General features: G+C 41.8%; 1 protein-coding gene across 2 annotated transcripts in view; it reads left to right on the top strand.

Moving 5' to 3' along the window:
- Positions 1 to 16,143, top strand: part of Cntnap5 (contactin associated protein family member 5) — a 964,156-nt gene that overhangs the window by 181,399 nt on the left and 766,614 nt on the right. For both annotated transcript variants that reach the window (XM_075987656.1, XM_075987657.1), the window contains exon 2: positions 11,769 to 11,873. In XM_075987656.1, the coding sequence (XP_075843771.1) occupies positions 11,769 to 11,873 (105 nt within the window). The remainder of the gene's footprint in view (positions 1 to 11,768; positions 11,874 to 16,143) is intronic.

Below are 16,143 nucleotides of genomic sequence, written 5' to 3'. Positions count from 1 at the left end.
AAATATATACACACATATACATGCTCACACACATGTGTGCACGAACATGTTCACACATGAGTGCAGACACACACATACATACATGTGCATACATACACTGCATGCATACACACACACACACACACACACACACATAACAAAGCCACAGTAGGACCTAGAATGATATATTTTACTGTGGGCAGTCTACCATCATTTCCTCATCTTCAAATACTGATGAAGGTCAATATTTGTTCAAGCTCCCAAGATAAGTTTCCTGCATCCAACAGGAGGATCATTGGGATTAAACTCTCTAGTGTACTATTGGTCATCTGGCCAGGCATCAGTTCTATCTTAGGATTCTAATCAGGCATTTCTCTAATTCCCACTTAGCAGACAGAAGTTCACAGACTATAATGTTTCTCCTGGGAACACTTCTGCCTTACACATGTGAACTGAAATGACTTTGTGGATGTGCATGGATTGATTGAGCAACACTTTTAGATTATGGTTTCCAGAGTAACTAAGATTTTCAGTGTAATTTACAACAGCTCAATTGGAGATCATGATTAGCTATTGGAGGTTTTACCCCATTGGATTATAAAAGAGAGCAGGTTCTCACTGAGAGAAATGCAGTTCTAGAAGAGAAACCCCCAACTCTGATGATAGATGAATGGAAAGAAGCACTGTCCTGAAGATGCTCCTCCTCTCTCTCCTTTATATTTTGTATATAATGATTTGGACAGTATACTTTTAAAGTCCATACTTATGACTTTGTATCTTCCTTATTTTTGTCATTTACCAATCTTATCATCTTACATTATAGTGTCTATTCATGTATTGAGCATGCTTATAAAATTTGAGAATATCTGAACTTGAACATTCTATGTGTGTGTATGTGCACATGTATCCTTGCATGCACACACACAGATGTAGACATGGTATAAGATATTTATAGATTGGAACATAAAGCATGACATGATGTGTGCTTGTAAAAAGGAAATGTTTTAAAATATTTATTTTTTACATAATTGGTGTGTGTGCCTCTGTGTGTGCTTTCATGAGCATGCATGCAAGTGAAGCTCCCCTCACAGACCAGAATAATTTGGTCCCCTGAAGCTGGAGCCACTGGCATTTGTTTCCCACCTAACTTGCATGCTAGAATCTGAACACAGATCCTCTGGAAAACACAGAACTCATTTGCAATCATAGCTTCTCTTTAGAGCCACAGAGAGAACAAATAAAATTCTATTTCTTCAAAGATTTGATTTTCTAAATAGTCTTTTTGAAAACTGTCTAAAGTCAGGTCTTTAATTCCAACATGAGGAAGGCTGAGACAGAAGGATCCCTGTAAGTTGAGCTAAATCGTAAGACCTTGGCTCAAAAATCAAACAAAAAAACAAAACCTTGCAAAGTAATCTAGTCTCTACTCCTGGCTTCTAATAATGTAAAATCTTTGAATAATTTCTTCTAGAAATCTTATAGTATCTATCCTTATAAGAAAAGGAACCCATGACTTCTATCTAATTCAATTATATTCATAACTCCAATCATTTAGTAGCGTTATGGTTCAGTTTATCCAGCACCAAAGCATTGTTTTCATAGGCATGATCCTCAGGCACTTTACCAACCAGACCAAGGACTCCTAACCTTCGACTGTTGGGTCTCATTCTCGCACATTAATGGACAGCTGTTTGAAGGGATCAAAATATTTCTTACCTTGGGATGAAACCAGAAGTCAAAACCAACAAAAGGACTCAGGACATGACATGACTGTCGTCTACATCATCTCCCTGCAGCTGTGTCTATCTGTACACGACCTGTGCAGGACCAAACCAGTCAAAATTCCAGCAAAGGGTTGGGGTGGCCTCCTCCCTATTGGAGGAGCTACTGTCAGCTGCTGGTTTCTAAGGGTAGGGACAGCACTCTCATTTGGGGATAAAGCTCTTGGTATGTTACTTTTGCCCCAGTGGATGACGCCAAACGCATGTACATGGGGGAGCAGTAATTAGACTGGGGGTTATAAACAACAAAACCAAAGGGAGAATAAGGATGAAACCAGGAGGGTGAGCTTGTGGAATTCAAGTAGGGGGAGGCAATGGTGGATTGGTGTAGTAATAGGAGCATTGGGTGCCGTTCTATTGTATTAGGAGCAGTGGGGCTGCGTCCCCAACACCCCAGCCGCCTGGCTAGCTTATGCCCCGAAATAACAGCACACAAACTGTATTCTTTTAAACACTGCTTGGCCCATTTCTATCTAGCCTCTTCTAGGCTAATTCTCACATATTAATTTAGCCCATTTCTAATCATCTGTGTTGCACCCCAAGGTGCGCTTACCGGGAAGATTCTAGCCTACGTCCATCCTGGGTCGGAGCTGAATCGTGTCTACCCAGGAGAGCGGAGCATGGCGTCTCTGCTCCAGAGCAGAGCTGTCGAGTCTCTGTCCGAGGCGTCTTACCTCACTTCCTCTTCCTCCCAGCATTTTGTTCTGTTTACTCCACCCACCTATGTTCTAAGCTATGAGCCCAAGCAGTTTGTTTATTACTTAACCAATGAAATCAACAGATTGATATATGACACTCCCACATCAGATGGGTGTGATAATATTCATTGTAGAGTGGCATAGAATATCCAAAGAATAAAAAATTAAATAAAAGCCACCAGCAATATGGAAGTGTAGGTAGACTGAGGTTATACTCTGATATGAAAACAATTTATGCCTAGGATTGTGCTATACCTATGTATAATCTGAGAAAGATAGAGCTACATTTACACAAGGTCCACCAGGCTCAGTAACTACCTTAGTATTGAGAAGCAGGTTCAAGACAAACAATGGAGAGAGACTCACATTGATCTACATTGAAAGTTCACACAAAAAAAAAGACAAAAGAAAGAAAAGACCAGTCTGTATAGACATGGTTGTCATTGCCAATTCCTCACCCTCATAATACTCTCTCTGTGCTGTTCCTACTGTTATTCTCAACATCTCAGAAATCTACTCTTGACCACCCAGAGGCTCCTCTTTTTTGTTCCCTCTACCAGACAGAAAATTGACCCAGCAGCCTGGGAACTGCTGTATTGCTGATCCTAGAGAGCTACAGTACTGCCCACCCTAGACAGAGAACTGCAACACTGCAGAGCCCAGAGAGCTGCAGCACTGCAGACCCCAGACAGAGAGCTGCAGCACTGCAGACCCCAGACAGAGAGCTGCAACACTGCAGAGCTCAGAGAGCTGCAACACTGCAGAGCTCAGAGAGCTGCAACACTGCAGTTCCCAGACGGAGAGCTGCAGCACTGCAGACCCCAGACAGAGAGCTGCAGCACTGCAGACCCCAGACAGAGAGCTGCAACACCGCAGACCCCAGACGGAGAGCTGCAGCACTGCAGTTCCCAGACAGAGAGCTGCAGCACTGCAGACCCCAGACGGAGAGCTGCAACACCGCAGTGCTCAGAGAGCTGCAGCACTGCAGTTCCCAGACGGAGAGCTGCAGCACTGCAGACCCCAGACAGAGAGCTGCAGCACTGCAGACCCCAGACAGAGAACTGCAGCACTGCAGACCCCAGACGGAGAGCTGCAGCACTGCAGACCCCAAACAGAGAGCTGCAGCACTGCAGACCCCAGACGGAGAACTGCAGCACTGCGGACCCCAGACGGAGAACTGCAGCACTGCAGACCCCAGACAGAGAGCTGCAGCACTGCAGACCCCAGACGGAGAGCTGCAGCACTGCAGACCCCAGACGGAGAACTGCAGCACTGCAGACCCCAGACAGAGAGCTGCAGCACTGCAGACCCCAGACGGAGAACTGCAGCACTGCGGACCCAAGACAGAGAGCTGCAACACTGCAGAGCTCAGAGAGCTGTAGCACTGCAGAGCCCAGACAGAGAGCTGCAACACTACAGTTCCCAGACAGAAAACTGCAGCACTGCAGACCCCAGACAGAGAGCTGCAGCACTGCAGACCCCAGACAGAGAACTGCAGCACTGCAGACCCCAGACGGAGAACTGCAGCACTGCAGACCCCAGACAGAGAGCTGCAGCACTGCAGACCCCAGACAGAGAACTTCAGCACTGCAGACCCCAGACAGAGAGCTGCAGCACTGCAGAGCCCAGACAGAGCTACTCTAGCAGTCTCTCAAAACATTAGCTCCTGGCTATGGCCTTCTGCTTTCTGGATCTAAGTGAGATGCAGACCCAGGAGCCACTTTGGGAGGAATGTTACTAACTCCAGAGCAAGTTTTCTCCACCGTCTGGGGTGGGATTGCCTTAAAAGCCTAAATGCTCCACGATGCCCTCTTGTTTGCACCTTGATGGGCTAGGTATCTGCACTCCATTGTGGACACATTAGTCTGTCACCAAGAGTCACAGTTCAATGTGAGGTTCTGTATTCATGTCTAGCACTCTTGAGGGATTCCTTATAACTAACTTTTACTCTTTCAAAAGCCTGATGGAATGAAAGACAGGAGTAATTCCCTTTTTTACAGCCAAAGAACTTACACGAGAGAAATAGGAAGTGATGGAGTATTTACAGTTCTCAAGAAGAGGGCGTAGGACTCTGGATCTCAGGCCATGTCGTTTCAGTTTTACATGCAAGAGTTCCTAAGCACAAAATTTCAAACTTTTTTTTTAATACAGTGACTGGAGTTGGTGGTAGGAATTGAACTCTCAGGAGTGTTATGCCTGCTAACCAACTATTCTACCCCTGGGACACACCCCAGCACTTTTTGTTAAAATGGAAGATCTGATGGTTGACCTCAGGTCTCTGTCTGAGTCCAATGTCTTCCTGTAGCCAGCAGTCTGGCTCTGACTGTCCAGAACATAATGCAAAAGCAGTTGTTGTAGTAACGTGGAGAAGGAGGGCTGGGCACAGAAGATGAAGTTCTCCATGCTGCTCTTTAGAAAACTGTTGTCATCGGTCTGCTTGTAATGAAGTCATCTGTCATTGGGTTTTATGGTAGAGAAAGGAGACAGGGTCAGATTTAGGAGCAAAGCCATGTATTTATTATCGTTGTTTGCTAAGTGAAATTACAGGTAACAATGGGAAAAGTAAGGGAAGGTAGAATCCTGAGTTATGGCCTCTAAGTACCCGTAAAGACATGCCACAGAGTTCATACTTTAAACAAAGTAGGTCATTACATGTTTAATGCTAAGAGGGATTTTATCTTGCCGATAAATGCAAGTGAATCTCTTTAGCTCCAAATCCCCATATGCAGACAATTTACTGTAGTAATCAAGATGATACACACAATTTCACTTCAGTACCATCTGTAACTCTATTGGTATTTTAATAATAATGAATAAAAATATATGCTGGCAACAAAAAAAATGTTACTTAAAGCAGCGGGATCTTAAACATTGAGCAGTAACTTCCAAGATGCGAGTTAATGTGGGATTCACTCCACTTTCTCTGGGAGCTGCTCTGGGCTTTGAACGGGCATCCCCGGATTGTGGTACTCATGTGTCTGAAGAAGCAGTCACCCCCACCCTGCAGAGTCAGAAAATGAAGGGAGAAATCAGGGTCCAAAGAAGAGGTAAACAATTGTGAAACTGCAAACTGTTATTCCTCAAAGGTTTCCACAGACTTCCATTTAGCAATAAGATATGTTAATAAATGCTACTTATTGTCTTAGTTATGTTATTCATCATTGTGACAAAATACATTGTATCCACTGTCGCCAGACTCTGGCTGAACCTGAAGGAAGATGAGCTGCAACACCTCAAGATGTGCCCCCAGGGATGCATCTCTTCCAAGGAAACTCCACCAGACACAGGTTCCACAGCCTTCCACACACAACCACCACCACCACCACCACTGTCAAGTGTTCAAGCACGTGATCTTCTGGAGACAGTTGTCATTCAAAACATAAGGCACATTAAATAAACTGTTATGAATAATGTAAATAATTGTAGCCTGCCTCATCCAGAAGTGGAATCTACCAGAGGCCACCACTGCACAGTGATATACCTATGTCTTGGTCCAAGCAGGTCCAGTAATAGTCCTCGATGGATTTTTGTCATCTATTTTGGCCCAAATCTCCTCACTTATAAAGGAAATTCAGATGTTTGTCAGGCTCCATAGACCCAATAATCTTAATTTTTATTTTTGTTTTTCAAGACAGGGTTTCTCTGTAGCTTTGGAGCCTGTCCTGAAACTAGCTTTTGTAGACCAGGCTGGCCTCAGACTCACTGAGATTCGCCTGCCTCTGCCTCCCAAGTGCTGGGATTAAAGGCGTGCACCACTGCCATCCGGACCCCCAATAATCTTTGAATATTAGAATATGTTATTTGTAGATAGATCAAAGGTTGATTCAACAGCTTCTGAGCTATAAAAACAGATGAGCTTTTATTTCCACCAGTCATGCTTGAGTTTTTATTTATATAGGTATGGAGTATAGCTAGCATTTCTTTTTTATGCTATAAAAGAAAACAGCAGAATCTGGAGAGATGGCTCAGCAGTAAAGAGTGTTTACTGCTCTTGCAGGGGACCTGGGTTCAGTTCCCAGCACCCAAGTAGGGCAACTCACAACAGCCTGTATCTACTGTATCAGGGACCTGCTTTGGCTTCCACAGAACCCGCCCACATGTGCACACAACTCCCCTGCACACACATGTACCTAAATAAAAATACAGTCAAGTTTAAAAACAAAGAAAAAAGATGATCAATTGCTGAAATGATGGTCATTGGCTAAAGAAAAACAATCATACCAACTTTAATTAGGGCTTAAAGTTTAATTGAATTTGCAATTTGGAAAAAATATCACAGGAAGGGGATGTTATTCTGGAAACAGTGCACTGTGCATTTAGTGATATCTGTTTTACAATTTCCAAGGAAGCTTATGGCCTATCTGAGAATAATGCATTGGAAGTGGGTATAAGTAAACCAATGTTTACTCCCTGTCCAGCTCAGTATACTCTGTAGAAACTGAATGCAGAATGCACATATATTGAAGCAGGATTTATTAGATTGATTTACATGCCAGTCTAGATAACTGCCAATGGCCTTTTTCACACCGGAGAAGCTGAGAACTGGTAGCTGCTCAGAATAGAGGTTGAAGGCTTTGGCACCCCCATCTGGTAAAGGAAGCTATATGCTTCCATTTCCCTGATCTGATGCTGACAACCTGAAGGATTCCTGGAGAATTGTTGGTCTTTGACCAAAGAAGCTGAGTTGTGATGTCAGTGAAGGACGGCATCAGTCGGCAGCAGCAACAGAGTAGAAGTCTTGACATGGATAGAAGAATCCGTGGGTAAGATGGTAGAGCAGTTAGAAAAAATGAACAAAAGCCTTTCCTTTGTACTGCCTTCTTCCTGGGTTCTTCCAGAAGGCTCTGCCCACATCCCCGGTATCTTTCCCACTTTAACTAACCAAATCAAGAAAATCCCTGATACTTGTTCCAAGAGAGTCCACTCATAGTTGATTCTAAATTCAGCCAAGTTGACAACTGAGATTAATCAGTATAGCTCCTCAAGAATTTTTTTCAAAACTGAAAACACTTCCTTCTACAAAAGAAAGCCTGGTACCCTTGTTGCTTTGAAGCAAAAGAATTGCAAGTGAAGACACACTACGGGCTACATAAACACCGTTTCACAAACAGAAAGTCTCTCCTGACAAGGTTTCTTCACTCTTTTACTTTCTATAAACACAATCACACACACACAATCACACTCATACACACACACACACACCACAGACCCACAACTTACGAGAACACTATAGAGAAGCCTAAATTTTAAAGACAATGTGGTAGGAAGCCTGTAGGAGTGATGGAGCAGATGGCATCTCCTTTCTTCCCATGCATGTGTTGGGTGTGAAGTCAAACCAGCCTCTACCAGGATGCCCAGCTGTGTGTTGAACACACCCTGTGATCTCTTTGTTACGGAGGTCCACCCTCTTCTTTTCCACCTTTCTCCTGTGTCTTTGGCTCACAGTGAGACCTTAGCATAGAAGAACCATTTACAGCACCAGCTCTTTGAAGGGGTTCAGAGCATAGCAGCAAGATCCTAGGAATCTTAGTCTCCTTTCTCCTGGGTGGCAGTGGGTATCCCAGAAGCTCCTGCTTCTGCTTACTCTCATGTGGGCTTCATTCTAAAGCTTTTCTTCCTGTTGGTTTTCCATCAAAGAGTTATGGGTGGATATCATACAGATGCGTACCTGCTTGGCAGACATGAGAACACAACTTTGTCCAATGACCTAGACTGTGTTCAGACACTGTGGCAGGAGAAGAAAGACATCCATGAATTGGAACCTCCAAGCTTTAAAGGCCAAGTCTATTGTCTGCTAGGGTTATTAAGTTGTAGACAGAGACTGCTCATTCGTTTCTTGGCCATCTAGACACCAATAATAACACAGAAACTATATCAATTACAACACTGGCCAATAGCTTAGGTATATTTTTAGCTAACTCTTACATCTTAAATTAACGCTTTTTTAAAAAAATCTGTGTACTGCCACAAGGTTGTGGCCTGTTGGTAAGGTTTTGACTGGTGACTGGTGTCAGTCTCCTTCAAGAGCTGACTCTCTCTATATATCTCTTCCAGCTTGACTATGTTCTACTCTACTACAGGCTGTAGCAGGTCCTTTATTAACCAATGGTTAATAAAACATATTCATAGCATACAGAGGGGAATCCTACATCATGGAGTCTGTGGTAACCATGGAGAATCTACAGGGAATCCACTCATTATGTTAAGTGGAAATCAGGATAATCCCTCTTTCTGGTTTGGAATTTATCTATTTTTATCATTGTTTTGAGATGGGAGATCTCAATTCAGATGGGTTCTTTAGACTCCCTTCTTTAAGTATACTAGTTCTGTGAGGACAAGGTACTTAAAATCGTCACTGAACCTGTCCCTTGACTGAGGATTTGTTAATGCCAAACATGGAAAAATTGTCCTCAGAAAGGAGAGAGGTGGGAATAGCCCGTAGGAAGCATGGCTATTATTGCTAAGAGGGCAATAGGCTCCTGAGGCTTAGCTCCTTCTAAAGTTGTTGTTGAGGGAGTACAGAAGGCTGAACAAGTATGAAGGATTTTGAGTTGTGCTAAACTTTAGTGAATGTGCTCTAAGCTATTTCCCCCATCCATCTGCTTAATGCTTATGTTTGTGAATGGTCTGTGAGCAACCTGCAGGGTATGGCTCCATTTGCTCAGAACTTTCCCCAGTGCCCACGTAAGGACAGGCACAAATAGAACCTTAAAATACATGAGATGGCTTAAATTTAAATGATTAGGTCACAAGTCTGTTTCCACATTGTAGGCATTTTACCAATTTACATGCGTACACAGGGCAACTGTGAAAAGGAGAGAAATGAAGCTCCAGGGCTGTCCTCTAAGTGATGTGTGGCTCGAACTAACTTCAGATTTTGAAAAGAGTATAGTCAGCTCGCTTAGAATGCAAAATGTGAATTTGTAGAACAATAAAGGGTTCATTCTACTGTAAAATTTGATAAGGAAGTCTCAAGGAATGACCACAGCTGGGAGCATACTGTGTTTATAAAGGACATCCATGACACATGGAAAAGTTATCAGAGGGCAACTGTAGTAAGGACAACTGCGCTATGTGAGCTTCCCTGTGCCTGTGTCTGTGCATGTGTATCCATGTCCTAGTGTGCAGGTGCATATGTATTCTGATACATGTCTGTGTGTCTGTGGAAGCCAGAGATGAACCAAGTATCATTCCACGTGATACCGTGAACCTTCTCTTTTAAGACAGGGTCTCTCACTGGAGTGGAGCTCACAAAATAGGTTGTTTTACATGGCAAACAATCCCCAAAGATTCACTTGTCTCTTCCTCCCCAGTGCTGATGTTCGGCAGGCAGGTTTACACATGGGTGGTTGACTCAGGTCCTTAAGGTTGCATAGCAAAGACTTCACAAATTGAGCTATGCTTCCAGTTGTATCTGAGGTTCTTATATCTCTTGATGACAAAAGGGTCATAAACAAATGTAATTTCTGCCTTGTATTTGTGTGTGTGTGTGTGTACATGTGTAAGATATGTAAGAGAGATCGAGCCAGTGCTTTGTGGCATTAATGCATTTCTAGCCTGTGTTAGAGCAAAGCAGTCGCATACCCCATGTTCGCCTGCTGTATGCCCCTAGCCCCAGAGCCAACAAGCTGTGTTTCTGTTTCTGATGTTTTCCTCTTCAGTTAAGATATGCCTCTGCTCCATTTTTCTCCAACAATGTTGAAGCATTTGCATTTGGAGAAACCTAAAACACAGTTTACCAGGTGATTTTCAAACACACTTAACAAACAAGAATTTAATCCTCACTTTCTAATTATTTTTTTCCTGCAATTATCTGAAACACAGCTTTGTAAGAATTGGCTGGATAAGCAAGCATGATCCTATGTAAATGTTCTTTTCAAATGTCAGATCAGTTCCTCCCAAGAGCCTGCACACCAGGAAATTTACCTTGAGTGGCACATTTCAAATCTGTTTTGAATAAGGTCTGTCTAGATTTTGTGAAGTCATTTCTCAATGTCCCAGAGAATCAATTGTGTTCAAAATGGAAAGATGGGAAAAGAATGTGGGCTTTGTAGGTTAGCTAATTGGTTGATTGATTGGTCCTTTCTTTTGTCCCTGTCAGTATTATTCAGCATCCCACTTTTTCCACATACATTTACTTGAGTTCTATTATGCAGTAGACTCCTTTCTAAGGACCTATGAAAACATAGACCATCTAGTGGAAGATTCAGAAAAATGCATCACTACTTATGTCAATGATTAAGTTCCCTAACCTGTCTTGTGCTACTGAAACAGAATATCCAAGACAAGATCACTCATAAGGAACAGCTGGCTGTTCATTTCTGAAATTTGGGGAGTCTGATATGAAGGTGTCAGGATGTAGCAAGGCCAAATCTCTGAGTCACTAAGTGTCAGAAGGAAAGAGGCTGAGAAGCTGCAGTTCTGAAACACTAAATTCACAAGGAGGGTAGAGCCCTTATGGCTTAATCACCACTTAAAAATCCTGCCTCTTAGTTTGGTTGCATGGTAATTAAATCTCAGTGCTAGTTTTGGTGAGCACAAATATCCAAATCAATTATGCATGTGGTATGTGTTGTGTGAAGACCAAGTCCCTCCATATGAAATCCAGTGACTATGGATTAGTGTGAACTTGAAAAGACATAACCATGTTGTCAAGACATGTCATGTGGTCTCATTGACCCAATGGACCCATGCTTGTTTAGTATTCTCAAAGCAGCCTTTGATAGTATCTCAGCAGGGAAGACTAGAAAGTTAGCTATTGAAGTTACTATCCAGCTCCAGATTGTGTAACATCTGTGACTACTCTTTTACTTCTTGTAACACAAGTGAGCTATTGGGTAAGTAGCACTTTTCTCATCCACTCACCTATAAGCTGTAGCAAGAAATTCAAAACTATCTCATTGGGATGGACACATTTATTGCAAGGGTCCTAGGAGACAGAGCTGGGAGAATAAACAACACCCTCCTGTAAGAATCTCCCTTATGGACTAAACACACACATGTTGTAAAAGGCTTTGCACAAATGCTCAGCTGAAGTTATGCATAGGGAGCTGGGCTTTGGACGCAAAGAAATCTTCCTGTTTTGGTTATGCCACTCTCTAGAGTTATGAACTTGAACCCCTCCAGCCTCTATTTCCTCCATCCATGCAAGGAAGCCATACCATATTTGAGTGCTATGAGAAACAACCACAATAATAACACACACTACAGAATATTCCCCAGCCCTTTCCAGCACAGATGGCTAATAAATGAGAAGTCCTATTTTCTTGCCAATAGAATCTGACCTCTTCTTCTCTCCCTATCTTTTTAGACAACTGTGATGACCCATTGGGCTCCTTCCTCTCACCAATGGCTTTCTCCAGCTCCTCAGATCTCACTGGAAGTTCCAGTCCAGCTCAATTGAACTGGAGAATGGGTAAGTATAGGGACTCTGCCCTAAATCCATGTGTGAGGATGAGGACATGGTGAGTACTAAGAAGAGGAGAGATATTGTGTCTGTCTGTTCTGGGGTCACATCCAAAGTCACAGTCCAGAAGGAAATCTACAAGGTTAAGTCTATAACCAAAATACTTCCCATCATGTAATAGATAGTAATGTGCACTAAATCTTGTTCCTCCAACCCAAAGATCCACCAAGGAATTCTTTGGAGGTGATAACCCTGGAACCCATGACTTCAGGCATGTCAGGGAAGTACTCTCTCATGGAAACACATTGCCATCCTGTGGAATATTTTGTAGATTTTTATGTGTACGTGCATGTGTATGTACAGACAACATATGAGTATATATACAGACACACATATGTTCAACATATCCTAGGGGAGGGACAGAAGACAACCTTAAGAAATATACGACATTAAGTCTATAACAAAAATGCTTCCCATCATTTAATAGAGCTAATGCACACTAAATCACGTTTCTCCAATCCAAAGATCTACTAAGGAATTCTTTGGGTTTTGTTTTGTGTTTCTGGAGGTGTTAACTCTGGAATCCATGTCAGGAAAATTCTCTCTCTTGGAAGCACATAGCCATGCCATCCTGTGGAATTCTTTTAGTAGATTCTTATGTGTGCATGAATGTGTACATACAAACAACATATGAGTATGTATGCAGTCATACATGTATTTAGTGTGTGCTGGGGGAGGAACAGAAGACAACCTTGGGTGAAGTTTCTTACATGTCATTTACTCTTTTATAAGACTGAAGCTTGAAGGCTAGGCAGCCTGCCTTTCTCCTTCTGCCTGATTACAAACATGCACTACCATGCCTATTATTTTGAAAATAGATCTGTGGGATCGAACTCAGGTCCTCATGCTTGTATGTAAGCATTTTATCCACACAGCCATCCACAACCTTGTGAATTCCTTTTTTTTGTCATCATAAAAGTATTGGAGAAAAAGATTACATTTTTAAAAATATTTGTTTTATTATGCACACTTCATATGTCAGCATAAATGGTCACAAAACATGCCCATGATAATTTAATTGAATGTTTTTTAAAATATTTCAATACATTTAGTTCTATTGTGAGATTAATAGTACTGTTTTAAAGTATATATTAAATGTGCTGAATTAAAGGTAAGAAAATAAATAATTTGTAACATTGCCATATATAGAGGGTACTGTGGGTTATTACTTGGTCTGGTAAAAATAGAGCAGTTACACTTAACTTATAACTAATGCAAATTGAACTTAATCAATATGATGTTGGATATTTAACTATATTTTAATCATATTTTGATATTGATTTTGTGATACATAGAAATAGATATAGAGAACTAGGTAATTTTTTTAAAAGACCTTAGCTTGAAAAATTGTAAAAGTTGATTATTATTATGAAATTTTCCTTGGTTTAAAAATAGTTGAATGCGCCGGGCGATGGTGGCGCACACCTTTAATCTCAGCACTTAGGAGGCAGAGACAGGCGGATCTCTGTGAGTTCGAGACCAGCCTGGTCTATAGAGCTAGTTTCAGGACAGGCTTCAAAGCCACAGAGAAACCCTGTCTCGAGAATCTCCCCCCCAAAAAAATAGTTGAATCCTAGGGCTGATGGGTGACGGGAGATGGTTCAGTGGGTAAAGCACTTACCTCCCAAGCATTAGGACAAAATTTCAGGTTCCTAGAACCCATGTAAACATCAGGAGGGTGTGGCAGCTGCCTGAATGCAGTCATAGCATTCACAAGTTAAAGACAGGCCATGCCTAGAGCAAGGCTGGCTAGCAAGACTAGTTAAATGCGGTCCAGCACGTGAGTTAGAGAGCAATGGGTAAGACCTCCTACAGTTCATTTTCTATTCCTGTGATAAAACAGTTGAACCAAAAGCAGCTTAGAGAAGAAGAGGTTATTCAAGCTTCCTGGTTATAGTTCATCCCTGAAGGAGGCCTGGGCAGGAACTGAAGCAGGAATCTGAGGACAGGCCTTTCTTACCTCTGACCGAAGATCTCACTCACCACCAAGGAAACTGAGGAGGGTCAGGATGATCCTTGATGATTCGCTTGCAAGTTCATGCCTAGAAATCTTTTAATACGGTCTAGGACTACTGGTCTAGTAGATGATGCTGTCCACTGTGTAAATCTACTAACAATCAAGACAGTCCACTGATACATGCCAGAGAGAGAGAGAGAGAGAGAGAGAGAGAGAGTTAAAGAGAGAGAGAACTAGAGAGAGAGAACTGGTGTGTGGCTTCCAGGGCCAGTGTGATCATTCTTCCCCTATGTGATATTCCTTTGCTCCGTCATTTTCTCAGGCACTATATGGTCAATCCCTCAAGAATCATTTCTTAGGTGACTGAAGGCTATGTCAATGTCAAGTTGATGGTTAAAACTATCTAGGGCATTACAGATGTCAACTTTGGGCCTTCTTACACATAAACAAGGACATGTACACCAACATATATTCAAATGCACACTCACCATACACACAAATTTATATAGAAATTTTGTATGTAAGTGCAGCTTGTCCATTGGCCTTTTCTCATTCACTCCAACTCCTCTTAACTGTCTATATATTAAGCAGACTATCTTACATGTTTCTATTTTGATGTTCCTTACATTCTGGAATACATTTTAGTTGGTTATCTAATTATTAATATTTTAACCCTTGATCGATTTAATTTGTTAACACTTTATGATTTTGAATCTCCATCAGTTCTGATTTATAGGTCTGTTTATACTGTTGTAGTTTATTTCATGCTATGTATTATAAGCATGTAGTTATAATGGTTATCAATAACCAATGAGTCAGAGTCATAAATGATTTGAAAAAGCCATCTAAGAATGCAGATATCTCTCCCTATTCATTGGGTGGAAACAACAGAAAATTTGCTTATATACTGAATATGAATGTTTTCTTGTCATTTCCCTAAACAAAACTGTACAGCAGATATTTATTTAGCATTTACAATATATTAGATGTTGCAGAGAATCACTATTTAGTCATTTTATATCAAAGACTTAACCATCTGTGGGTGTTATGCAGAAGATTCTGAAGCCCTTGTGGATGGCAGAGCACTGTACTAATCTAAAAGGAAAATAAAACATTCCATCATTCATTGTCTGTTCTAATGCTGATCTTTGACTAATCTGATAAGTAGCAAATTTTATTAATTATTTTATGTACATTATCATATTAGCCCCAAACAATTATATGGTATTAACTATAACCTTTTCCCACCAAATAGAGTTGCTGAACTTCAGGGAAATGGCATAGTTTGCCCGATATCACAGAACAGGGAAAGGAGGAAAAAACTTGATTTCAAACCAAACTCAAATGAATTCAGAATACATACTGACTGCTGCTGTAATAATAGCTTGATTCTTTAGCAAAGCTGGGAGAGGGGTTGTCCAGGAAGAAGAATGGCTTGGAACCTAACCAGTCAGCACTCACATGCCAGCTATGACACTGTGGTGTTCCATGGGTATCAGCAAGCCACTTGTGAAGATTGCATTTATATCTTTGGCATCTCTGAATGATGCCTTACAGTATTACCTGGAGAACCAGGCTATAGACTCACATTGAGAAAAGCTTCGCCACTGTAGATAGAACAGAAACCTGGAGTCAAACAAGGAGACCCCATTTTTGTTTCAGGAAGAAATACAGATTGAGACATTTTAATACAGTCTCCAGAAGCGCTTCAAAGACAATTAGCCTCATCTCTACTCAAAGTGTGTGGGGCCAGGTCAGCACTGTCTAGGAACACCTTATCCACTTGTGGGGAAGAGCAGGTTCATTGAACCTCTCTATGAAACAGATATTGACCGGAGACAATGTCTCTGTAATGAATAATTACACCTGTCATTTTCTGGCAGGGTGGGGATCCTGGGCACCTCTACCTCAGACCAGTGTGTGTGAGAGGAGACTGAAGTCTTGTCTCCTTTTGTTGGAGTCTAAACTGAGGAGACGGAACAGAAGTTTCATTCATGAAGCTGGAATGGAGAGAACAGAGTGAGCAACGGACTGACACCACTTTCCATTCACAGAGCCACATCCTCCCTTAGGGATGGTCAAAGCCAGGCTCTAGGGAAATTGGCACCCTGGCTCTCCTCTGTCTGAACCATCTGGGCACCTTTGTCAGTGACATTGTCCAACCCATAACCCAGATGTTTTGCATGGTTATTGATCAAATGAATACACAAAAAGTTTCCAAGAGATTTTAAAATGCAACCAGAGTTACAAGTTAAGGATGGC

The sequence above is a fragment of the Microtus pennsylvanicus genome, chromosome 10 (genome assembly GCF_037038515.1).
Source record: "Microtus pennsylvanicus isolate mMicPen1 chromosome 10, mMicPen1.hap1, whole genome shotgun sequence".
NCBI classification, from domain to species: domain Eukaryota; kingdom Metazoa; phylum Chordata; class Mammalia; order Rodentia; family Cricetidae; genus Microtus; species Microtus pennsylvanicus.
This window is presented reverse-complemented; position numbering and strand designations above follow the sequence as displayed.